This window comes from Hordeum vulgare, unplaced genomic scaffold (genome assembly GCF_904849725.1).
Source record: "Hordeum vulgare subsp. vulgare unplaced genomic scaffold, MorexV3_pseudomolecules_assembly, whole genome shotgun sequence".
NCBI lineage: Eukaryota > Viridiplantae > Streptophyta > Magnoliopsida > Poales > Poaceae > Hordeum > Hordeum vulgare.
In genome coordinates, this window is record NW_025422489.1 from 130978 (window position 1) to 156840 (window position 25863).

The following is a 25863-nucleotide window of genomic DNA, read 5'->3' on the forward strand; positions in this document are numbered from 1 at the left end:
TAATCATAATAGTCTCGGCTCGGAATGCGAAGATGCTGCTAATCTGTTAAAGGGATCTAGATCGCATTTATTTGATATGCGTCCCTTCTTCAACCCCGGATGTGTACCTGACGCCAGGGAATAACGTAGTTCTAAAGTAGTGACTCGTGTCTTGGAGGTCGTCCATCCAAATGTTCCTCTTTGCCATTGCCCGCGTCTACTCCTATAACCGAATCGATGGCCTATAGCGCCATGCCATAATGAAATTCTTGATCATTTCTTTGTTCGTAACATGGCGTAGTGTATCACTGGGTGCCACAATCCCATTCAATTCTTGTCCATTCAATACCATGGATATATCGATTTCTATTTTCAGAAAGCTCCTATTTCGATTGATATCTCTAGCAAATATATGCGTAGCGTATGTCAAGATAAAGTAAATCAATCCGTATGACGGCAGGGAGCGGAGGCAGCTTCAACTCAAGTGAGGAGCAAGCTTACCTCGGGCGGGTAGATTGATCGGCTCCTTCATATCTCGGGATTTCGCTTAGGCCACCCAGGCCATACCATAGAAAAAAGATCTGGTTTCCTTTCCCTCATCAACCTGCCGCTGCCGTTCTTTTATTTCACGAAAGAATCTTTCCGTCCGTATTGAGCAACTCAAATTCCTAGAAAGCCGTTGGTGCACCCACCCAGTGAGTAACTACTAATGCAGTGAGTAACTACTAATGTTACGAACAAAGAAACTTTCCAAAAGTGGACCCAACAAGCAAAGCAACGGATTGAGCTGCACTGCCTTTCGGCGTTTTAGTTAGGCGCATCCTCTTGCGGGATGAAAATCTGCCATAGCACGCTCCGCGCCTTTGAAGGAACATTTGCTCGATGATGGTCCTATCCTACGCGGGCTTACTAACGATGGCCAAGCACGCAGTCATTCCCGTTCTATTTGATAGGGGAAGCAAGCTAGTCAAAGAAGAAGGAAGCATGGGTATAGGTAAGTCTAGACATATTGACACGGGCGTATACTGAAATAGGCATAAGGCCGCTAACGCTAAGGAGACAGCACCGCTTCTTTGTTCGTAACTAGGACATGTATTGATGCTAGAGGCAGACTCCTGGCACTTATCACTCCTTAGATGAAGCAAGACAAGAGTGAGTCCGCTAAGGGACAAGTATGACTAAAAAAATGATGGCAGATTTTTATGGAAACGATTATATTTGAGTATATTGTCTCATTGGGTTTGTCATTGTCGATAGCTATTCTTGTCGCCGTTAGGGCGATGATCCATCACATAAATGCTATTAATGTTGAAACACAAGTAACTGATATATCCAAAGATGTTCTTAAAGAACAAATCATTTCTCAATTGGAAATACTCTATAAAGTCTATAGAGATACTACTGAGGGTGTGCACTTACCGGCAGGAGTCAATCTCCAAGAAGTAAGCACACATCTATTTTTTGTAGACGAGAGAGTGAACCTTCTAAACAGTATCTACTGTGATCTTATTGCAAAGGGAACTGGAAGTGAATACTTTGGCCAAGTTATACAATTTCTTCTGGGATAGCTTGTTGTGGGGCTTTCCGAAGGGTCGTTCTGAGAGTGGTCTCTTTTCTTTAAGGTTGCATATATTGTAGGAGAAGGGAGGGATCCAGGCCAGGTCTAAAAGTGCCGAGTTGGGTTTGGGACAAGATCAGGAAATAGTGCATCTTATATAGTGGGTGCCAACTTGATTGCTGCTGGGATTGCTTGATAGGAAACTTTGATTGATACGAGCAGATGTGAATGAATTGAAATAGTCAATAGTGGTGATATGATCCCGGTATCTACACTCGGATCTACTTCTGCTACCGAGACTGCTGCTACTGTAAAAGCATCAGGAACGTGTCAATTCACTGAATAAAGTGCTCTTTCCATTGATTTATGGATGAAATCACGAAAAAGAGAAGGAACCACCGATTCTGCATCAAAAACAGGGGTTCTGGAGCCAGTTTCTCAAATCGTAAGTAGATCCAATCCAGGGCAGTTGATAAGTGAGGTTCTCCGGTCGAATGCAAATAAGCCAGAGCGTATCTCTTGTTTCGAGGAAGAAACAAACATCCTGGTCTCAATAGATCTTGATTCTATGCATGCGTCAGACACATCACGAGCCGGAACAAACGAGTGCTTTCAACTCACGAGCCGGAACAAACGAGTGCTTTCAACAATAAGCAATACCCGAGCTTCCTTCTACCAACCAGGATTCCGATACCAATTCCAATCTGGCACAGCACAAGGAAGTAGCGCACCAGAAGAACCAATACGAGAACCCTTCCTTCCAGCCAGAATCCGTCTTTCTTGTCCTTTGCATTCGAGGAATGGGATCTGCCTTGTGGAAACAAAAGCTATTTGTTCGAGTCAAGCAAGCGGACAGTCAGCTAAGAATACTGGAAGAGAACTCTCTAGCCCTGCACTTAAACTAGACTAGAAATCCGAAAAAACACTAGTTTTGGCCCATAGCGAAATAGAGTTTTTCTTCTCCGCGGACTCCCCATGCTTGGCGCCATAGGCTTTAGGACTTTTGGCACTAGGGAATCATACTTTGATCAGATCCGTGGACAGGCTCCCGAGGTCAAATCGGATTATGGACTTTTCCAGCTAAGTGAAAACGCACTTCACTACTAGCAAAGAAGTCAGCTCAGGGCAGGGCCGGTGGTAATCTCAGATAGGAACTTGCCGGGATCCTTCCATACCTGCCATCCACCACTACTACTGATCGTTTCCCAGAACGAGCCATACCTTTTCCCAGAATGAGAATACGGCTGAGGACGAATAGCGGCGCCTAGCTTTAGTTTCCACACGACACGATGGATCTATCACTCTCTTTAGCCAGGCCATTCTCTAGAGGAGAGTTCCGAGAATGAATTCCAATCTGGTACCAATCGTAGAAATCGTATTGTAGAGTTCTTCTCACGCCTAGCACAGCTACAAGCATTCCTCGAATGCAGAGACAAGACGGAGGATATCTGATCCCGCGGAACATCTGCTACCAACTACGGATTACCTTGTTTCCATGAAATCCATGTTTCTGGCACCTTGGCCCCCTCTACCTACGAAATTCTGATTCCTATGGTTGAAGAAAGTACAGCGTTGTCAATTCAACCTGAAAAAAGGGGAATAAGTTGACAAAGTCAGCTTGAATATTACGGTATGGATCAAAGGAAGCTATACCCGCCTTGATTTCTATCAAACTTATTAGATAGTAAAGCAGACAAGTCTGAAATGGAATGTTTGATCGGTATATGTAGGGCTCTCAAAAGAGAATCTATTTCAGCATAGTTGATTTTCAGAAGCCAACTAGAACTTCGCAGCTGCCGTATAGTTGATTGTTCCCACCAGTTTCGTTCTCATCTGGTCAGTTTCACGAATGCAAGGATTTACTACGACTCTCAGGTGTAAACCTTGGTCGTATACAGCGGTGAACTAGCTAAATATAGCTAGAGGAGTAATATAGCTAAATATAGCTATAGGGCATTCCACAGAGGTGAAATTCTCTCGGCAAAGCAGAACAAGAAGCAGCAGAAAGCAAAACAGTATAAGGGTCGTTCGGAGTTCCAGGCACAAAACAATTCTACAGAACTGGGTATACCAAACAGTTGATCAACAAGACATATTCACTTTGACCACAGCCACCCGCACTTGCCTACCCGACTGGCTATTTTAGCTATTCTCTCTTCAACCTTCCTCTAACCTAAAATAGTCGTACCGCTCCCCCTTTAGAGATAGATTTATTTATTCTCTAAGCTAGCTAAACGCCCGAAACATAATAAGCTAAGCCTCCGTCGATTTAGCCAAAGCAGGCCTGGAGAAAATAATGGGAGTCAGTGTCCCTTAAACGCCTTGTTTCCTCTTCTTTACGGTGGCTTCTTCTTAAATGAAAGAAGATCTCTGCTGCGCTTATGCCTTAAAACCCTAAAACTGTGGTTATTATGACACCAGGTGAAATAGCTGCTTTTTCTTCTCTTCCTCCCCTCGACCTATTGAAGTTGCGCTCACCCGCAGCCCTAAGCCCTACAGTTCCTTCGCTTACCGCCTAATCTTAATCTATTGCCCTGCCTCCAAGAGAAGAAATGGCACCAACCGATACAATGGCAGCTAGTTCCAGGGAAGCTGCTATCAGGAACGGGCCCCATCCTAGTTTGGCAACATCATGCTCTCCTGTGCCGCACTCCTCATGCCAATGACCAAGCGCATGCACCGCAAAACGTCGGGATCTTCTCGTATTTCAGCGGATCCCCGGCAAGTCATTTACCGGTACTTTCTATTTCAACTATTGCTTAAACGCCTCACATCCCGGAGTTGCTTGTCGGATCAATCTCTCGTAGACTAGGCCCCTATGGTTATGGCTTTGAGCTGTGAATAAGTGTTAAGGATTTCGCTTGACTGCAGCATTTCGCTTCCTCCGTTCATAAGATGTGAGCCTGGCCCTTCCATTCCTCCGCCTACCAAATCTATTCTGTCTCTCTCTTTTCTGTTCGCAACAAAGATTTCTAATATCGTACCCATGGGAAAGAAGTATTTATCGGCCCAATAGATTAGGCATATCTTACCCGCCTCATGCCCAAGGGCTGTTGCTCACTTCCTTCATGTGCCGAAGTAGGCTTTGGCTAGTAGTATTTTGTTCTGTCTTACGATGGAATGAATCTTGTTTATCTATCTTTCATGAATAAAAGGCAGTCTTCAGCGTCTCTTCCTTTACATGTACAGTCTGGCACTGGCTAGTACCTTGGTTCGTGGATGGAGATGAGATACGACCACCACCTGAAGCTACTCGCCTGGAACTATTCATTCGTGAGCCACCTGTAGCTGGTTGTTAGAGTATTGGCAGTTTAGTCTTGTGTATGTTGAGCTCTGGTGCTGAATGGGATTCATGGACTCCTACCGTGATGGAGTACTTCTTTTGTGAGTTCATGGCTGTTGCTGTAGTTCAGTAAAATTACTACTCAAGTTACCCTCACGGATGACACGAGTTGCAACAATTGTCTAATTGTTGGAGTCAGGTTAGCAGCAATGAGCAAAGGCAATTTAAGCATTGCATGGTCTGTATTGATGTCAACTCAGCTATTCTGGAGTTTGTCTTTGAGCTCCCATTTCGTTATGCTGATTTGGGTAATCTTAATCCCCGCTTGAGGGCACCGAATGCATACAGCTTCCCGAATGCACCAGCGTGGGGACCCGCTGGCTCTCCAGGGGGGAATAATGTTGCACCTGATGCTGCAAATAAGGCCTACACCTCCCACTGTAGTAAGAGAGATCCGGTTTCACATTATTTATCTTGTGTCTGCCACTTCAACAAAAAAAGCTTTATAGCTCAGTTGGTTTGCGAAGGATTGGATTGATAACTGGTTGCAACAATGCTAAAATCTCTCTCTTACGACGGCAGGTTGGCCGGTTTCAACGACGTTACTAAGTAGTCATGTTCACGTGGTCTCGCCCAATGGCTCTGCTATGTTATCGAAAGAGAATCTGTCATTGCATCAAAAGTAAAGAACATTATATAAGCTAATTTAAGATCGAGATTTCTAATCATGAATCAAGTATTTGAGTTAGACTATATACAACTTAATTCGATTGCTTTTTCAAGACTCTAAAATCGGTTAATTGGGTCAACTTAACTTACTCAATTTCGAGCTCTTTCGTGCAAGCTGTTTTCTCGCAGCAATCCATACCTTTCTTTTCTTCATTTTTTACGCGCATACGTGAGGACACACGCGTATTCTCTTTCTAGAAGGGGAAGCCAGTCTTTTTGGAATTCCCCCGGTGTGCATCACAGCTGCACACTCGTTTTATCTTCAAAAGTGTGTCCTGCTGCATTCGTTTTTTGATTGATCGGAATTTTCGATTCATAAGGCAATCCCTTTGGGCACCATAGGGAATGGATACTGAAAACATGATGAATGCATCCGAAACCAGATGAATGCATCGGTAAAGTGGAATAATTTCAATGGATTGTGCATCTGAATAGAAGGCGAAGCCGATCATTCCTTATATTTTGGATCTGTTTAGTTTCTTTTTGAGTGCATTCCTCAGATTTCTTGTGCATCTTTTCCTTATATTCCATGAGGCGAATCTCTCTATTCCAGTGGTTTAGCTGCTTCTTTCTTCTTTTAACAAGTGGATTCCTCCTCTTCTTAGAGGGTCATATCACTCTTTTGTGTTTATGGTTTATCACGCGCGTACGTGGGGACGCACGCGTATTCTGAATAGGGGGTCCGTCCAACCAGACATCGCCGAAACCTCCATCTTTTACTTAAGCTGAGTCCACAGAAGAGGTTCCATTGCAAAGCGAGATCCAAGGGTTCGGGTACTATGAGCATCACAGCCTCAGGATTCGCTCGGTGGATCACCTGCGAGATGTTATTTTGTTGGATTGGGCCACTACGGAGATGAACTTGTCTGAAAATCAAGCTCGACAATGCCTATTTCCCAAGAGCGAATGTGATTCTGCAGGATTTTTATATAGGCGAAAAGGAATGACATTCATTATGAGGGACCAGGTTATAGAGCTTTTTAGTAAGGGCATGAGAACCTGTGAATAGAGGAACACGATACGGATACGCAATGGTGACTGCAGAAGCTCTTTCGACTGAAATCCACCCTCACCAGTCGTCTCCTCCCCTTCATATGTGCTCGTGCTCCCTAGAATAATGGCTTGCAAGCTCCAAACGGGAAGTCAATGAGGTAATAGGGAAAAGGAACCGCCTACTTGCCACGAATAATGCATCTCTTTTTGCCACTCTTGATAGATCTTATACAAGATGCCGACTCATCCCCTTGCTTAGACATGTCGAAGCCACTCCTCATACCGGTAGTTCAGCTCTTGTTATTCTTTCTAGATCCGTGCAAGCGAAGCGGTTTGATCAATGAAAAGAAAACATCGTGATATTGTGATGCTTGGGTCCCCTCCCCACTATAGGCACTGTCCCCGCCCTTGTTGCGTCTCAGGATCCGCTATCAGCAGAACTTGTCAATCCGATGCTGAATGCACCCATATTCCAGAGGGTCAGTAGCTTGCTATTGTCCGCCACTGAAACCCATTATTATTCAAAGATGAATCAATTGATGGTGTGCCCGGAAGCGACAACAGATAGACGGAGGAAGGCGCTTGCGACATAGGTGGTAGTGAGTGGGAAGTGCTGCTATGTTCAGCCATGCTTTCCCCTCTTGACCCAGAGCCTCCATGTGTAACCTCCGATCGAAATGAAATCACAATAGTTCTTCAACATTTAGACAATGATATAGCTAGTGGCAAAGTAAAGGAAAATCGCATTGCTTAGGGCTCGAGATGGATAAGATAGGCAGTCGCACCGTTACTCATACAAGGCTATGGCTCCACTCATGTTTGTTGATCCAGTTGCCCATTTCACCCAGAAAACTTCCATATTCCACTTTATTTTTAGATAGAAAAGAATTCGAACCAATGAATTCATTCCAGAGAAGCATTCCTGTAAGTTTAGTGCTCCTCCCCAGCACCAGTATCCCATCGATTGGATACCCTGAGAGCACTCTGCACTGATTGAGAGTATGAGTATAGGTGTTTTGAAAGTCGAGAGGAAACTGTCAAGAACCTGACAGTAGCGCTTGCTAATCACAGTTCTGGATCCGGGGCAAGCATGGGATTGTCTGAAACATAGGCAGAATTGGCTGTTTTTCTCCAATTTTAAGCAACTGCTACGCTAAAAATAATAAGATGGTTCTAGGGGCAGCCTCGCCTAATAACTCATAATATAAATGCGCTTATGTCTGCGTCAAGGCCATAGAAGCAGCAGTATCGAAGTCGTCTGGTCTCTGAATTAAAACAACAGCTCGAATTTGCCTACTAAGTAAGACCTTCACCTCAATAAATATAGTAGTTAAGGTAGTGAAGAATGTAGGACCCAAATCTGGCCTATAAGCTAACATGTGGTGCATTGCAGCTTCCTCCACAAACGTTGGATTACTTAATGCACAATGGCAAAACGGGATGAAGAATGTGCAAATCTGGGGGACATAATAGGGGCTTTGTTTCATCATAGGGGTGATCCAGAGAGCACCAGTCTAAGCCTACTGTTCTAAATAAATCTATCTTGCAACGTTCATTCAATTTTGGATCATGTCAACGAGCATTCGCCTCAGCTATGGTACCAAATCTGCTATCGTTTCTGAGAAGTTTCATTCCAGTCCCCGATCGAATCCAATTGAGTGACTCCTGAAGCCAACCAACTCTTTTTCGATATTGTGAATTCCTTAACTTTTTACTGGCTTGCTTGTTTGTAAGCTCCACGGGCGTGCCAATTCCTTAGTGGGATCCAACCACCATTTACTTTCATTCGATCCAGCGGAGAAGATGCGATTATGTATCATTTCGCCTAAGGCCAGACAGACTAAAAGGGGCTTTTGGATACGAAGAAGGTTTTCACGTCTTGCTTTGGGTGGTATGCTTCCTCACTGTTGCTATTCTGCCCTTTCCCGGTAGTCAACCACCAACGAACGTAGGCTAGGACCTGCATGTAATGTTACAGCCTTGCCAATACTCTACAGTCGTTACATCAACATGGGATTGCAAAAGGGAGGGAATTGAAAAAGGCGACTCCTCCTTAGTAGGAATAGTAGCTGAGGCTGCTTCAACTCATAACGAAGCTATTCCAGCACATAAGTCCGGGATGATCTGAGGTCGCTGGTCTCACATGGAAGAGATACGAACCTCCGCTGGATAAACACCTCTTCTGGTATCGGCTTCTTTTGTTCGTAACGAACAAGCAACGGATTGGGGATTGCCAATAGAAAAAGATACAACCAACCTTGTCTTTTGGAAACCTGGATCACCCCCATTGTAAAGAGAACACGGCACCCCTTTCCGTAGGGGCTCGCAAAGGTATTATACTGGATGTGTGCAGAGAGCTAATGAAACTCCATTCCTTTTTCTCTATACTCAACGATCTGCTATAGCTTGCTTTTCCATAGCCAACGTATTGACCTGATTCCCCAGGAAAGAGTTGATGGCATCTCAACGCAAGAAGGTAGAGAAGAATCCCTAGCGCAGATGTGCCGAGAGCGGGAAAGCCTGTCTTCCCCGAGAAGACAGTCTTCCTCTTATTTCTTATATGAATAACTGAAATCAATCCTCACTTGTATTAACTTCATGAGTGAAGAGATAGAGAAACCCTCAATACCGGCACTGCTCCTATCAAAATCAAATAATTGGATTTGTTTCCCCACTTCCTCCACGGGATTCGTACATCGGATGAGGATTCCTACAACGGTACAACGGATCAATCCATTCAAATCAATGAAACCATTAGGTACGCCCCGGGATCTACTCTATTTTGAGATTTGCTAATGCCGAGAGACTATCGAAAGCAAAGCGAAGGTTGTTATTCCATAGTTGTTGCCGGTAAAGGAACAGCTGAACGGGTATCTTTTGCAAAGCAAAGGCTTTGGTTGAATCGTATTGAGTTCCGGGTAGTAGAGTCCTCGGCTTCGATTCTTTCCAACAACGGTACGGTTGACTTTCGAACAACGGCCACGGTGTAGGTTCGTACTCGATTGATCGGCTTCCTTCCTATTAGCTTGCCATGTTTCCCCAATCTGTTTGCTTTCACCAATTTAGGTGCCACAAATGTTTCCTTTTCCAGACAGTTTGCTTTAAGCAGGAAAGCTGGCCTGTGACTTGCCTTGCTTCCGACTCTAAACCGTTCTAAACAGATTCTTTCTGCATACTGATGTTGGCAGTTATGCCTAGGTGATAGATGTATGTTGCTGGATTGGAAAGCTATACGATCCCTTTTATTCAATTATGACAGCTGAGAGGAATTGGGGATGGCCCCGCTAGAGTTTCCAAAATGAATCGAATTGAACCCTATTGTTTTTTCACTAAAAATTCCATAGTATCAATACAATAACCTTTGAGAAATTGTGAGAACGGGAAGATGCAATCATCTAGATGGTGAAAATAGCCGAGAGTTGAGCAACCCCTAAAAGCACTCACAATGAATGGTACCAGCGGATACCAACCAGATAGAAACATGCTGAGAAATCTCTGTTATAGCTGAAACTAATATACCAATCCTATCCGTGACCCTTTCCACATTCTTTTCTTAGTCACCTAACCTATGACTGCTTTTTCTTTTAAGCTTTAATAACCTTAACATTCGAATCTGCATCTGCTATTTCAGTTCTGTCTAAAGATACTATACTATTCTTTGATCACTTGAAACATAGTAGAAAGCATCTAAAACAGATATTTTTGTGGATTCCCTCTCCTTGTGGGCTGGACTCCTTTTTACATGGACAGACAGGAAAGTGGAATCTGAGGAATTAGCTGGAACAGACTCACCTTAGCTTTGAACGACTATATCCCCTCTTCTATCTACATATGGATATATATGGTCTTTAATAAAGGAAGATGATTTTAGCCGAGGACTAACACAGCTTCCATTTTGCAGCACATCTCTCAGTGGGAATAGCATCATCCATGACTTCAGGCACAGCTAGCTACGGGTAAGCACAAAAGGTAATGACGAGAGGGCCGTCCTATGTACCCTGAAAGATAAACTATGTGATAGAAGCCCGCTTTCCCACTCTTCTATCCCACCTATCCACATAGGGTATCAGTGGCCTCGTGATCTCCATGAACAGAGATCACTACACAAAAACTGCTTATGTTTCCAAAGTGAAGGGATTAGGCTTAGAAAGAAGCCCCGCTTTAGTTGAAAAAACAGCTAAAGCAATTGTTGTCCCCGTCCCCACACCTATCTCTATGAAACTTCCTTCATAGTTAGGAGAGGTTTTTTGTCTCTTTTACCGCAGGAAGTTCTCCAAAAGTATGAAAGGCGGGAGGGCTTTGTACCAACCATTCTAGTGTGGTTGGATTCTGTTCAACAGCCCAAGGACTTTCCGCACATTTTTTGTTCTTTCCACTGCTTGAAGTGATTGCGACAACTACGAAGAAACGACGAATCCCAACTACGGATATATAAGAACCGAAACTGCTCAGAGCATTCCATCCGGCGTAAGCATCTGGATAATCTGGAATACGACGCGGCATACCCGAAAGCCCTAAGAAATGCATGGGAAAGAAGGTCAGATTAACCCCGAAAAAAGTGATCCAAAAATGGATTTGGCCTAAAGTTTCAGGATATGTCCGACCAAAGATTTTACCCACCCAATAGTAAAATCCAGCAAATAAAGCAAAAACGGCTCCCATAGAAAGTACATAATGGAAATGTGCAACCACATAATAAGTATCATGTAGAGCAATGTCTAGCCCAGAGTTTGCTAGAACTATTCCAGTGAGCCCTCCTATGGTGAACAAAAAGATGAACCCTACAGCAAATAACATGGGTGTTTTGTATTGTATCGAACCTCCCCACATGGTAGCGATCCAACTAAAGATTTTGATTCCTGTGGGCACAGCTATGATCATGGTAGCTGCGGTGAAGTAGGCACGCGTATCAACGTCTAAGCCCACAGTAAACATATGATGAGCCCAAACTAGAAATCCAAGAACACCTATACTTATCATGGCATAAACCATGCCTAGATACCCGAAGACCGGTTTTCTTGAAAAGGTCGATACGATATGACTAATAATACCAAATCCAGGCAGAATGAGAATATACACCTCTGGATGACCGAAGAACCAAAAGAGATGCTGGTATAATATTGGGTCTCCCCCTCCTGCAGGATCAAAAAAGGTTGTATTAAAGTTTCGATCGGTTAATAACATTGTAATTGCCCCCGCCAGTACCGGAAGTGATAATAAAAGTAGGAATGCTGTCACTAGAACGGACCACACAAAAAGTGGTAATCTATGCATAGTCATTCCAGGTCCACGCATGTTGAAGATAGTTGTTATAAAATTGATAGAACCTAAAATTGATGAAATACCTGATAGATGAAGACTAAAAATTGCTAAATCAACTGCTCCTCCAGAATGGCTGGTAATACCACTTAAGGGCGGATAGACTGTCCACCCAGTGCCGCTGCCCACTTCTACTAAGGCTGAGCTTAATAGGAGCAAGAGACTTGGTGGCAACAACCAGAATGATATATTATTTAATCGTGGAAATGCCATGTCAGGTGCACCTATCAGAATCGGAACAAACCAATTACCAAATCCACCTATCATCGCCGGCATAACCATAAAAAAGATCATTAAAAAAGCGTGAGCCGTTATTAAAACATTATAAAGTTGATGATTCCCACCAAGAATTTGATCGCCGGGTCGGGCTAATTCCATACGAATCAGTACGGAGAAGCATGTGCCCATCACTCCTGCAATGGCACCGAAGATGAAATAGAGAGTCCCAATATCCTTGTGGTTAGTAGAGAAGAGCCATCGAACCAGATTTGTCATTTGCTGTTTTTTAGAAATGAAAACTTTCCTTATCAAAGAGGGGCCGGGGGGCTGGAAGAGAAGAAAGAGAATAGTAAACGCTGGAAGAGAAAAGAATCAGAATTACTGAGCTACCCCGCTCTTTTTTTTTCTAATTCCCTTCTAAGATCCTCCGACTTAAACAAGTCGAGAGCATGCTCGTGCTCCGCCTTTTCGAGACTTGCCTTGCTCTTGGGGATTTCTTCCCACCGGATCCTCTGTTCCACTTCCAGGCACCTCCTTGCGGAGCTTTCCGCCTCAAGGAAATCCCGGTTGTGGGAAACAGCATTTTCAAAGAAAACTGATCCTCCCTCATTCTCCCGCAGATCTTGATAAGACGCTTGGAGAACAGTGAAAGAATCAGTTGCGTGAATATGGAAAAGATAGGAACGAAGCGCTTCATCGACCAAGTAGGGCTCGATCGGTAGATAAGGCCCTACTCTTTGATAAAGCGCCACAAATTCCTGAATGACATCTTGTCGCATAGAAGAGAGCTTTTCTTCCATTAGGAAGAGCTTAAGCCGCCCAGGTATGTCTTCCAGGGGGGTATTGTGAAACAGCTCGTTCTGAATGAACGTAACCCATCCCGGATCCTGCTCGTAAAGACTCAGATAGAAGTTTAGCCCTGCTAAATGAGCTAGAGCCTGGGGGTCTTGAATCTCCGGCGGGAGAGTGATCAGAAAGGAGGAGCCGACGAAGCACGAACAAAAAAGATTGAAAACGGCTATTACTATTAATATAAAACGCCAAAGGAATAAAAATATACAAATCGAAAGTAATATAAAATTATATATTAAGGGAAACTTAATACATAAGAAAAAATAGAAAGTAGTAAAGCGAGTAGTGGAGAAGAGCCATCGAACCAGATTTGTCATTTTCTTTTCGTTTTGAAAACTTTCCTTATCAGAGAGGGGCCAGGGGGCTGGAAGAGAAGAACTTGAATAGTAAACGCTGGAAGAGAAGAACCTTAATACTAAACCAAGTTTCGGGAACTTCTTGGTGACTTGATTGGTTCCCTTCCCCCAATTTGCAAAGGATGATTCCCGTGAAGGTGATCTCGATCACCATTCTATGATATTTCAGGATGCTTTTGAGAAGCTTTTCCTTTTACCTAATGCCGGCTACCGACAACTTACTTCATGCTATTACTAACACTTATGACTGAGCCGCACTTGCTTTCCAAAAGAAATTGAAACTATCATGCCTGAGACTAGCCAATAGAAGAAAGAGCCACAAGCAAGCCATAGCAGCATCCTTTTTCTTCGCTTTCTTCAACAATGCGAATCTACCTCACTCCTCATCATAACTCAAATACAAATTCGAGTTCCAAATTGATATTTCCTCACGTAAGCAATAAAATGTGAAACCAATATTCATCATGAAACTTCAGACACTGATGATTGTGAGGTTCTGGAAGAGAGACGACGTAGGCTGATTCAAAGTAAACAGAAAACCACCCCTTAAACTCATTTGCTCAACATTCTTTCCACAGCAACTAGAAAAGTGGAGAAAATCCAATAAGGGGAGGTCCCGGTGAATACAAATCAATTGGAAACCGAACCCCGCATTCATGTCTCTAACAAGGCTGTCTAAGCTAAGCGGCCATGGACCCATGGACCCGGGGAATCTGAACCATTAGGTAGAGTTTCAGCTGAAAGAAAACCAGGTCAATCTTCCGATCGCGAGTCTTTACAAGCTTGAAACAACTTAAGCACAGGCGGGAGTCGCCCCTTTTAAAGTCAGTATTTATGCGGCGCTGAACTAACGAGCGGATACCTAACCTTCGAAGGAGAAGAAAAGACGGATGTATCTTTCATTCATATCGATCAGATGTGCTTTGCTCAGGACTCCCATTTTACCATTGCTTAAGCCATATTACATAAAGCATAGTGAGTGATACGCAATGCTGGTACCACCATGTTTTTTTCCTCACTCTGTGTAGCCACACTCGTTTGTCCATTTCTACTTATTATTTCTGTTAAATAGTATCCGTTGGTTGTAGAAGCACTGGCGTTCAGGGATTGCAAAATCCATAATATCAAGAAGCGGTAGGAACCTGGCTAACTTCGATGCGGATAACGCGCTGTAGAAGAAAGTGGATCAACCAAAGTAGACCTTGATCGAAAGGCACCACAAGGCGAACCAATAGAGTGTGGTGTAAGCGGTGAAGCAGAATAGGAATTGGAACTGCTTGAACTAGAAAGGGCTTCCGCTACCGCGCTACCTCGGGAGCTCCGGAAACGGTATACTCGCTTCACTCATCTGTAATGGTATCCTCGAAAGCTAGCTAAAGTGGGTTCTAGACAAAGTTCTCCTAAGCAGGGCGGAAGGAAAAACAAGAGCAGTATAGCTCTACATTACGCTTCGGGGGCCTCGTCTTACTCACTCACCTTCTACTAATCGGACCGTGACAAAACAACCAGCCCAGCAATAGGCAAGGACTGGCTGAAATCCCTTTCTGGATCCAGTCTATCCGTATCTGCTGTCCCTTCCGCTTTCTGTGTTGATGGAGCTCGGTCAGATAGTTCCGGTATTGCGAAGGAGGGCAACGCATTGGGATCGTCCAATCCCTTCTGATCGGTTGTCATATTGAATTGAAAATTCTCGTATAGTAAGAGTTCCTTCGGTTTCCTACCTAGCACATTCTCTGTTGTCTACGCCAATATTTGACCTGCGAGTAGAGTGTGGCTGGCTACATACGGGGGAACTCAACCTACCTTTCGAAGGGTAGACCTTTACAGATGAGTGAAACGAGGATTTAGGTATATAAGGAGACGACCCGCCAAGCGAGCCAGCCTGATACCGACTTTCATTGATAGGCCATGAAACATAGAGAATGGGAACTTGTTCGCACGTACCTCGACCGCAGGTCTGAGAATGACGAGTGTGCTTTCGCCCACAGCTTCTGTTGCTTAACCGGCTCGTGGTGTTTATGGTCCTGACCCGGTACAGCCGCTAAGCTCATTTTTCATTTCCAAGTGTTGTTACTAGCCTCGAGAGAGATGTTTCACAGGATTCACCTGCAACTGATAAACCAGGGGGATAATACCGAAACAGTCCTTTTTTTTTCTGATCATAGAGGAGCCGTATGAAGCTAAGGTTTCATGTACGGTTTTGCAATAGCGGTGGGAGCTGTGATGTTATTATCGACTATGATTATCTAACAGTTCAAGTACAGTTGATATAGTAGAAGCACAGCCAAAATATGGTTTTTTTTGATGGAATCTTTGGCGTCAGCCTATAGGCTTTCTAGTTTTTAGAATTTCTTCTTTGGCCGAATGTGAAAGATTACCCAGAGGGGGAATTAGTTGCAGGTTATCAAACCGAATATTCCGGTATCAAATATGGTTTCTTTTTTCTTGTTTCTTACTTATCCTTATTAGTTTCCTCTTTATTTGTAACAGTTCTTTACTTAGGCGGGTGGAATTTCTCTATTCCCTACATATCCACGATTCTCCCAGTGTAGGAATCACACTAGTTATCTTGACCTTGATTCGGTCAAGCAGTTTTTCCTTACTATACTCCAGTACGAACAGGAAAAGAATCTGTGTACTCAACGGTGCATTAGTAATTATCTGGGATTTCTTTTGCTCTTTAAAGCAAAACGGTGTCTTGACTCTCAAGAATAGTGCGTGTTAATATCCATGTAGATAAAGATAGAGATAGCAACGAACTGGATGCATAGTAAAACTCAAAACTTGTGACTTGTTCTCGTAGGCTAACTAACCAAATCATAGGATCTAACACGAGACCGGATAAACACCGCGCCCCCGCCGCGTCTATCTATATAAGCTAATCCCTCGACCTCAACCGACTCCCAAATCTCAATTGCTTTGGCTCTCTCTCTCCCTCCCTTTCGCCGCGTGCGCCGTCCAATCCAAACCAATCCCAAGTCCCCACCCGCTCGCGGCGAGCAAAGCAAGATGATTTCCCCGGACGCGGCCCGCAACGTCGTCGGCAATGTCATCTCCTTCGGCCTCTTCCTCTCCCCTGTGTAAGCCGCCGCCGCCATCCCCCTCGTCCGCTTGTCTAGTCTACTCTCTATGGAAGGTGGTTGGTAATTAGGGTTTGATTCTGATGAGGGGGCGCTTGCTTTTTGCTTGTACATGTGCAGGCCGACGTTCTGGCGGATCATCAAGAACAAGGACGTGGAGGAGTTCAAGTCGGACCCGTACCTAGCGACGCTGCTCAACTGCATGCTCTGGGTGTTCTACGGCATCCTCTGCGTCATATTCGGCTCGGCAATGTACGCCTCCCCGCTCACCATCATGGTACGTACCCATCGATCCCGCTCTTGATCCACGTGCATAGATGTCTTTTTAGATCTATATTGGTAGATGTTAGTGATATTGTTGGGGAATAGGCGTGCGTTCCCCTTCGGTTGGTGGCGGCGGTGATGTTGTTGGTGTTGTGTGGATGAGGGTTTCATAGGTTAAGTTGTCGTGCATGGTCACTTACTGCTGGGTCAGTCAAGGATTTTTTGGACCCAGCTGTCAGTGACACGTTGCCTTTGCAGTTCAGAATGGATTGGTGATTCAGGGGTTCTACTGTTTAAGATTAAAAAAGCCGATATTAATTCTTCTGGAACTTCTATTTAAAAACAGATTAGCCATATTCATCTTCTCCAGTCTCCAGGTTCTTTTCTGATTACTGATTAATGATGGGTTGCCATCATCTTTCAAATCTGTTGCATGATCTAGACACAGTGATCTGTGAAGGATCTTGCAGCTTACTCAGGGCAAGTGACTCATTAGGTTATAGTTGAGGCATTCATTATGTACCACTATTAGCATACCTTAGTTGCTGTTTGTTCTGGAAGCATGGATGCGGAAGCCAATTTTGGAACCAAATCCATCTCTAAAAGATGCATCAATGGTCCTGTTTTAACCATCGTGTCAAATCTCTTCTTTCCCCCTTTTTACCAGTAAAAACCAACGTGCTACCTTTTGGGCTAAACTGTCATGGTGTTCGTGTGGCACATCCCAAGAACATGTTGCTCTATGTTCCGTCAAAAGGCCTATTGTTCGTTTCTACCTAAAAAGATACCGTAGCCCCTACGTGTCCTCTGATTATCGATGCGGTATCCTTGGTTACTTGCAGTTGCATTCAATACAGGCAGTTCTGTTGTACAATTGATTAGCCAACCAAACTTGTTCTGTTGTTCTCGCCAAACTCGTTGGCTGTTGAGTGACGGGTCTGGAACGGGAGGAATATTTCATCTAATGAAATCTGCCATGTTCAGCTTCATCATAAACATATGTGTTCACCTAGGGGATGCAAGTTTCAGGTGTGCCAGATTTCGAATCATGTGTTCTTGGATGGAGATAGTACATGTGTCCCTGTACCAGTCTGTGCTTTTTGTGATCTTCCCTTGCCAACTCTGTGAGATGATCACGTTGAAACGGAAAAGGGATCCTGTATGTCGGTTTCTTCTCGTGGGTCATGTGGTCCAGGTGTAGAGTTCACCAATATTACCTGTGGAATTTATTTACATTTTACATAGAACATAGAATCAATCTTGTTAATTACCTATGTCTGTGTAATATATATATATATTTTTTGAACGCTCGAGCTGTTGCATCCTGTGCTTGGAATTAATGAATATATATTTTTGCGGGGAGGAATTAATGTGTATTGTGGGTTGCGTGCAGGGTAAAGTGATCAAGACCAAGAGCGTCGAGTACATGCCCTTCTTCCTGTCGCTGGTGAGCTTCCTCAACGGCGTCTGCTGGACGTCCTACGCTCTCATCAAATTCGACCTCTACGTCACGGTCAGTAATATCTCCATCTTCAGGTTCCAACCAAATCTTATATAACTTGAGAGTGTCTCTCTAACCGTGCCGGCTCTTGTCTTCGTTCGTGCACTGCAGATCCCCAATGGCCTCGGTGCGCTGTTCGGCCTCGTCCTGTACGCCTGCTACTACAAGTCGACCCCCAAGAAGGAGAAGAACGTCAAGCTAAAATGTGATTGAAGGCCCGCCCGCTTCCTGGCTCCTTGACTGCAATAACAAGTGCTAGCTACAGTAAGAACAAGGGAATCTAGAGACCGAGACTGAAAGAAAAGGCTAGGCTACTTCTATTCGTTATTCGTTTCCCATATGATTTTCCATATTTTACCATAAAAAATAGGATGTTTTTAGCCATTTATTGTTAGTACTGAAATCAGGCATAAAGGATTTTACGGGGGGTAAAGAAGTTATTTCAACAACGTTCCTGTCATCAAATCCTGATTCAACAAAGCCATGCCAGCTGTGTTGGTCGTTCCTCCGATTCAAAGTTCTCTTGGATTCCAAAAAGCATCGCTACCCGCATACTGAAGTTGCTTAAATCTATTGAATTCCACCTCTGCACCTCTTTCTTGGGGCATAGGTGAACCTATAATTGATAGTAGAGCGTATGCTAAATCCCCAACCCTCATGATGCACTTCGTTTGATTCATTCCGCTTATCGTACCACTTAGAGCTTTCAAACCCTTTTCTTAGCGCTGCGGTAATATGTTGTTATTTAGAAATAGGAATGGTATGTTTAATAGCTCGCATATGTGTGTTTCAGATTCTATAGTACTCGGTTCTTCTGTTCGACGAGTTCTGATTTTCCTAGGTCTAATAATATGTTTACTGGTTCGTTTTCACCGGAGGAGGCAGCTAGAAATCCTGTTTTGTCAGTAGGTTGGCGTACAAGGAGGATAAAGGAAAGCCCGTTTGTAGTTCAATTCGTTAGAACCAAATGGCACGTTGAGAAACGAGAACTTCCACATGCCGAGCATCATTACCGTACTGGTGACTTCACCACCTGTTCAACTATTAGCTTTCTTGCCTTATCACAATCGAATGAATTGAGACAACCAGAGCAACTGGAACTACTACATCTGAGAGAGATGAGGAACCTAACCTACGGTGAAAGCCGAAAGCCTTACGCATTGCTTTAAGAATGGGTCTAGCGGGCGTATGGAATCCGTGACCCCTATCTCTTCACTTTCTTAATTATGACAGTCAAGTTGAATCGATTTTACGGGGTTTCTTACCCGTTTTTCCAGTCTCAGTAAAGTGCCATCAATTGGATGAAAGAATCCCGCCCTCTAGTCGAGTGTGAAGGGAGGAGAAGAGGGAAGATGGTTATTCTTTTTCTTCTAGGCAAGGAATGGGTAAACGCAGCCCTGTAAGGAGTAGGTAGCTCTCAGCCCTTCCCGGTATGTATTCATTGGTTGCTGTAAGCCCTACTTTCGATCAATAAGTAATACGCGAAGTCGCTAGCTCCACGTGCCATGCGCATCCTTCTCTTAACCTTTCAATCGAGAGTCATCAACGCTTGCCTTGCTTTGCTTGCCCAGTCTATTAGTATGGCATCCCTTCTCCTTAGTCCTCTTTGGCCCGTGTGCCGGCGCGCATCCAGCTTTAGCAGGAGATAGGAGTGTTTGTTCCGCTAAGGAAAGGAAGGTATTCGTCGTAGGCGCAGAAGGTATTCGTCGTAGGATTGAGCTGAGCCAGGTATGTCACATCACATAGCTTGCAAGCCCAGGTGATTTCTGCATTACCAATCGAGCCGAGGAACCAACTTAGTAAAGAATAACCTACTTTACTTGTTTCGTTATGCTATAGCCACCTAATAAAGGGAAGATTCCTATCAGAAGAAGAAGAAGTTGGCAATCTACTAATCAAGATCGACCAAAATGGATAGTTCCATTAACTATATGGCATTTCTAGCCCGAAAAGTATGAGGTACACATAGGTAGGGAGCATCATCGTACTCAATCCTGCTTAGGTAGAGCAAGACAAACGGATCTATCATTCCGCAAGAAGTGACTCGTTTCCTTTTCTGGGTAAGAAGAGGGGAGGTCCCGTCGACCAAGAAGAATACCTTCTCCAAGCAATCGAACTCTTCCTTTCTTTCTATAGCCACTGTACTCCATCGAGGATAAGACGGATACGCGATTTCTGCACTTCCTCCGCTTGCCCCTCAGTGGATAGCACTTTCTTTCGAGAAATTGGCAGGGACTGCGTACCATTAAAGGGAGTCAGTGGGCACCGTAAGTAGTAATCGAGAACTTGATGAACATACCAACCAGTATGTGAATCCGTAAAACAAGTGGAGGTTTTTCTTCCTTCCCCGATATCCCTCGCTCTACCCAACTATCTATAATGGGGCAGAGAAGGATAAGCAAAGTAGGCGCACGAATATTTATTAATTAAGAGTTTTCGAGACTTCATTCTCTTTTTAGTTTTGACTCTGGGTCCGGTACAGGTTGACGCGGAGGATAGGGATGGGAAAAGAAGCCCTAGCTTTGGGAAAGACCGGATCATAACATGAATTTCAGGGCATACTTAGTAGATGCAGATCTAGGTACTCTTTCTTCCCCAGATGGGGAATGGGCCAAGCCGATCCGTTGTTGGCTCTGAAAGTGCATTTGCTAGTTCGAAAGAAGCTGAATCCGGGTGCAAATGGGATTCCAAATGATTCTTATGTTTCGTAGCATGCTGCGCAGACTCACTTGGTAAATAGCCTTCCCTAAAAGAGGCAAGGTGCTCACACATGAAATTCCCTTTTGAAGGATATCCTATTTTACTTTTATGCCATACTTGGGCAAAGCCATCGAGACTATATCCATCACCAGGAAGAAGAGAAGCGAAGCCATAATTTCTTTAGGATAAGCCTGAGATATCTAGTACAGTAACAGTGGTCGAATTGCTGCATAGCCCCCCCTAATACGAATTTGGCAAATCCTCGTTCTAAAGTTAGCGCACCATTGAGGTAAGTAAATATTAGTAGGCACACAGGCAGCCCGTTGCAAGGAAGGAAAGAGCAAGAGCTAGGGCTAAGTGCTCGAGTTACGGTTGTTGACTCGGAATTGTAAGCCGAAGAAGCATTCCTGTGACCTGGCCGTATGAATGGTTTCTTTCTCAATACCAGAGCTAAATAATTAGGCATCAAAATTCAAAGAAGGTTTGCCTTCACTTCAACCTTAACCATTGACGGAAGATTCATACCTATGAATATTCCCCTCCTCATTTGCTGAAAGCACTTCCTATAGCGAACCAGGCAAGGAACATATCGAGTAGGCTAGTACCAATTCCTCCACATCAACAGCAAAATAGGCATATGAATCTTAAGTAGGAAATTCCTTCATCTCAGATGAGGTAGGTAATCTACCAGAATTTATTTCCATTTCCAGGTAAGATGAGCGGAGACGAGTTTATCAGCACCGATACCCCCACGCATCGTGGCCGGTTCCCTCGGGGGTAGAAACTTAGCTTGGAGAAAGATCCCGTTGATCTTCGGGCTGGCCCTTGCCTATTGAAAGTATGGTGTCTCATAAATGCTTTGTTAATGCCTCTTATTCGTAGGATCGGTCCAAAGCGCGGCTGAGTTGACGTTGATAGACTTGTGCGTGCTCTGCCGCTCGTAACCTTTTTTTTCTCCCATCGATCGAATCGAGGAGGTCAAGTTTCGAGAGCCTCTCGCTTCTGATTATCAGTCATATCGTCGTCGAGCAGAACGCGCAGGGAAGGAATCGTCGAGTTCACTGGGAAGAATGGCGTCCATGCCAACGACTAAGGAGAAGGGGACCAGTGGCTATACAGATTGACGTCCGATAAGCCCAGAGAGCCTCAAGAAGGCGATCTGGCCAGTCTCCTCCGACTCAAAAGTGTTTGTAGCTATGGTATGGGTCTGGTCTGAAGACCAATGGGTCAAAAAAGGGGATATCCTCTTCTTTGGCTACACCAACTAATGTAGTAGATTGCGTTCCCGGAGGACACTTTCTCCATTTCGTCGGTACTGGTAACAACGGATCTTGACCTCGTTTCTTTTTCTTGTTATTTGACTTCTTGGAATGGAATTCTTCTCATGATAGTCACACAAGCGAAGGAGAAGAGGATGGGTCCCGAGGGAACTCTTTTTCTTCTATTCTAAGTTTTGATTGCACGAGCAGCATAACAACATAACAGTTTTGTGTAAGGAAGTAAGGAAAGACTCCTTTCTTAAATTTAAGGACTTAATTAGCCTGTCGTATATAACAGATAATGAGTCTCAAAGAGAGTTTCCAATGGGTTACATCAAGTTCCATTCCCAGTATGCGAAATCAGTAAACACGAATATCTGTATATAAGAAACTTCTATTCCAATCCACAATCGGTCCAACAAGGCAACTGTCGTCAACTAGATCAATCAGGAATAAGCAATATGTCGTACCCTATCTGTCATATTTGCTTTTCGGTAAAGGGTACACACTACTTTATTTTTACTTATTCAATTCTCTGTCTTGCTAAACACAAATCCTTCTTTTCTTGTATAGACGAAATAAAAATGAGAACTAAGTAGGTTTCGACCCATTAAAGGAGTCAATGGCACGCACACAAAGCAGGAGGAAATCGGTACCCCGCGAGGCTGGCGAAGTCGGCACAAGAAGTAGGCGGAGTAGAGGCAGCAGTTGCGGGCTCAGGTGCGGCTAAATCGCAATCAATATTCCCGTCTGGGGTTGGCGGAGTTGGTAGAAAGCACGGTTGGCGATAAGCTGGTACTAGTTTCATTCTTTCTATTCCAAAATCCAATACCCGGAACTGGTAAATCAAACAATGTAGGCACACGTTGGCACAGTTCTGTAAATAAGAGATGTCTCATCCGGTTGAGCTGTCGCAATCAGTCTTTCTCTTCCTTTCTTAGTAGCAGATCCAACATGACTGTATTAAACCTTAAGCAATCAGGGTTAAGCTAGCTCATTGCCTGAAAGTGGAGCTCGTATTATACACCTTGACCCCCACCTTTTTTGAATCCTTCCTCCATATATATTGTTATATAAGAAAAGTCCCATAACTGCCTCATTCAGATCGATTCCAGTCGCCGCTACGGTCACATCAATCCGTTATGGCTCGGACCCTCTTAGCAGCTGGATCCTTCGGGAAGCCATAGTAGGGATTACGTCAGTACATTCTTAGGCGAGCAGTGGGTTATATCACCCCTATTTTGTTTTGGACCTTATTTCTTTTTTAGGCATGGGACCAAACCAAGGTTGATCGAAGTTGAACATTCCTATGGAACTCCCCTTCAGACGACTTCTCTGCGCTTGCCCAGCACCTTTCGTTTTATGGACCAGGACCAATTTCACCTCAGACCATGGTCAAGTCATAACTGACTGGATAACGTTCTCTCAAGGACCTGCAAAACTCTCTAATGCGGATGATCAAACGTTGCTTCAGATGTGTATGAGAAGGAAGCGTCTCACAGGACTCTTAGATAGAAACCAGCATAGTCTATGAATTAGCATGAACAGTTTATTGAACTTGGTTGCACTCGTAAAGCGAGCGTGAAGAGAGCAGCGAAAGAAGCCCACGGAACGGAGCGGTTATTTTTCCTGACTAGCAAGTGGACAGGCTCAGATGGCGTAGCTGATGTGTCATGCTAGGTATCTTTTATTGGCCATTTTTTGATTTCTCTCAAGGGATTGAAGACTTTCCTCTATACTGACAGAAGCAGAGAGGCTGGTAAAAAAGAAGGAAGCAGGCCTGGGTACACATGGTAATAGAACCCACTGGAGATCATTCAATCGGACGTCTTCCACAAAGTAAAACTAGAGTAAGTGGCGTAAGATAAGATAAGATAGATGTTCACTTTCATCGACCAATGTACCTGAAATTCCTATACGTAAAGTCGAGAGCTAGAGAGAGTAAATGAGACGTTCAAAGGGTGAAGCTAACGCTTCCCTGGCCACTAGGGAGTCATCAAAGTCTGAGTCCATACACTTGCTAGCTAATACTGGATCGTCAAAGATCTGATTCTATTTCATAATACCTTCTGTCTCTCTCCTAAGGGATCCAATCAGAAGGAATTCCCTCGCTTCGCTCATGATAGTCGGTCGAGTTCCCTTTTCCTTTTTTGTTGAGTTTCGCCTCTCCTCCTTTCCTTGTCTCCATTCTGATTGATTCGCTTCTTCGCGCAAGCACTTGGTTCGCCCCTTACTATAACCATCCCACTCAATCTTTTACACCGATGTTTCGTACTCTCTCGACCAGGTCATCATAAGAAAATACTGCCAAATCTTTCCGAAATGAGAGAAGGAGGGAAGGCGCGCTACAACTAACTGCTGAAAAACGCAAGATTAGCGCTAAGAAGCAACCCTAGTTTAAGTACTAGCGTCCCACCCCAACGTTCTTGTACTTCAAAATACTCTCCCCCGCTTGCTGCTCGCCTCAGCCAGACGTGGCTTATGTAGTGGTCGGCATTCCTACGTGCTCCGACTGATCCCCACTGGAGATTATATGAGGGGTCTTGGAAACTGTCGTGACGCTTTGGTGACGAAGGTCACCGGGGTGACTATGGAAGGATTCCGTGGTAGTCTCTGACTCCCTCCAACTCAATCAATATCAAGAACATGTCGTGAGCATGGGGTTTGGTTAGGCTTGGTTGAGTTTGTAAGAAAAGATAGTAGGTTGAGGGGCTTCATTGATTAGTAAACCTACGGTGCTGGTAAGGTCGGGACCGTGGTCGTCCGTCTCCGCTTTGCCGGCCGATAAGATCACTGAGATTGACCAGCCAGCTGGGTAGGTTTGGCTATTCCTTTCTATTGAAAAGGAGTCAGCTGTCTGCGCGAGTCACCTTCCTTAGGCTCCGAGTCACCTTCTTCTAAGCTCCGCTGGACGACACGGCATTCTCGTTCTATAGGCCGGCCGTACTTGTGATGGTTCCCCAGGATCCAATAAATCCACTTAGGTCTACGTTGCCGCGATATTGTTCTATGGAAGCGGGTGGGCTGCTTTTTAGAAGTTCGGCCCGGTTTTTCATTAAAAAAATCAAAAAGGGGGGGAGGGATTGACCTTTCTAACGCATATTCTGTCGTACCGGCATGGCCCCACTGATTTGTTTTCGATCGGAGCATCAAGCAGCGCAACCCGGTTCTACTTGACTAAGCCCCGTGCTCGTCCAAGGAGGGAGTTTGCTTTACCCAACTCCCCTTTTTGATAACAAGGCAAAAACCTCCGACCCGACATTCATGAGTTTCGAATGAAGAATGAAGAGTGCCCTGCCCCTCTTTTTTTTCCCTAAATCTTGGATTTGGAAGTTGGTAAAGACCCACCCCTTGTTTAAGTCAGAATGAGTCCCCGAGACATTGGCTTCCGCCAACAGTGAACTATTAAGGATCGCATCCCGCGCATATTCTACATTATAGCCTGCAACTAATTCAGCTTCCGCTTCTGGGAGATCAGACGGAGCTCGATTAGTTTCTGCTAGACGAGGAATAAGGAACATAACCAATACGGGGAACAAGGGAATACCGGACCATATCTGCTTTTGCGCCATGACAATCTCACTCGAATTACAGGGACCTACACATATTAGTACAGTATACCGGGGTCCCCGGCCAGAACCACACGTGCAAGTTTCCCTGCATGTGGCTCGTCCGTGCTTTTATCCGAGGCGCTGCCTGCGACTCTGCATGGGAGAAGAGGGCTGAACTGCAAACTTTCGTGTTCAGAGCATTGCATTGTCTAAGGGAGTA

At 44.4% G+C, this 25863-nt stretch overlaps 2 protein-coding genes across 2 annotated transcripts; one reads left to right on the plus strand and one right to left on the minus strand.

Annotated features, from left to right (window-relative positions):
• Positions 1-10551: 10551 nt before the first annotated feature.
• Positions 10552-13813, minus strand: LOC123416972. Its single transcript, XM_045106830.1, has one exon. It carries the CDS (start codon positions 13247-13249, stop codon positions 12467-12469), a length of 783 nt encoding a protein of 260 aa, XP_044962765.1. The 5' UTR covers positions 13250-13813; the 3' UTR covers positions 10552-12466.
• Positions 13814-16472: 2659 nt separating this feature from the next.
• LOC123416980 (bidirectional sugar transporter SWEET6a-like) lies at positions 16473-24675 on the plus strand. The gene is made up of 3 exons (XM_045106838.1): positions 16473-16645; positions 18026-18145; positions 18245-24675. Exons 1-3 carry the CDS (start codon positions 16481-16483, stop codon positions 18344-18346), a joined length of 387 nt encoding a protein of 128 aa, XP_044962773.1. The 5' UTR covers positions 16473-16480; the 3' UTR covers positions 18347-24675.
• The last annotated feature ends 1188 nt before the right edge of the window (positions 24676-25863 follow it).

Coding starts and splice junctions, on each gene's coding strand:
- LOC123416972 (XM_045106830.1), bottom strand. CDS start 13,249: ATGACAAATCTGGTTCGATGGCTCTTCTCCACTACTCGCTTTACTACT.
- LOC123416980 (XM_045106838.1), top strand. CDS start 16,481: ATGTGCAGGCCGACGTTCTGGCGGATCATCAAGAACAAGGACGTGGAG. Junction 16,646..18,025: donor CCTCCCCGCTCACCATCATG/GTACGTACCCAT, acceptor GGTTGCGTGCAG/GGTAAAGTGATCAAGACCAA. Junction 18,146..18,244: donor AATTCGACCTCTACGTCACG/GTCAGTAATATC, acceptor CGTGCACTGCAG/ATCCCCAATGGCCTCGGTGC.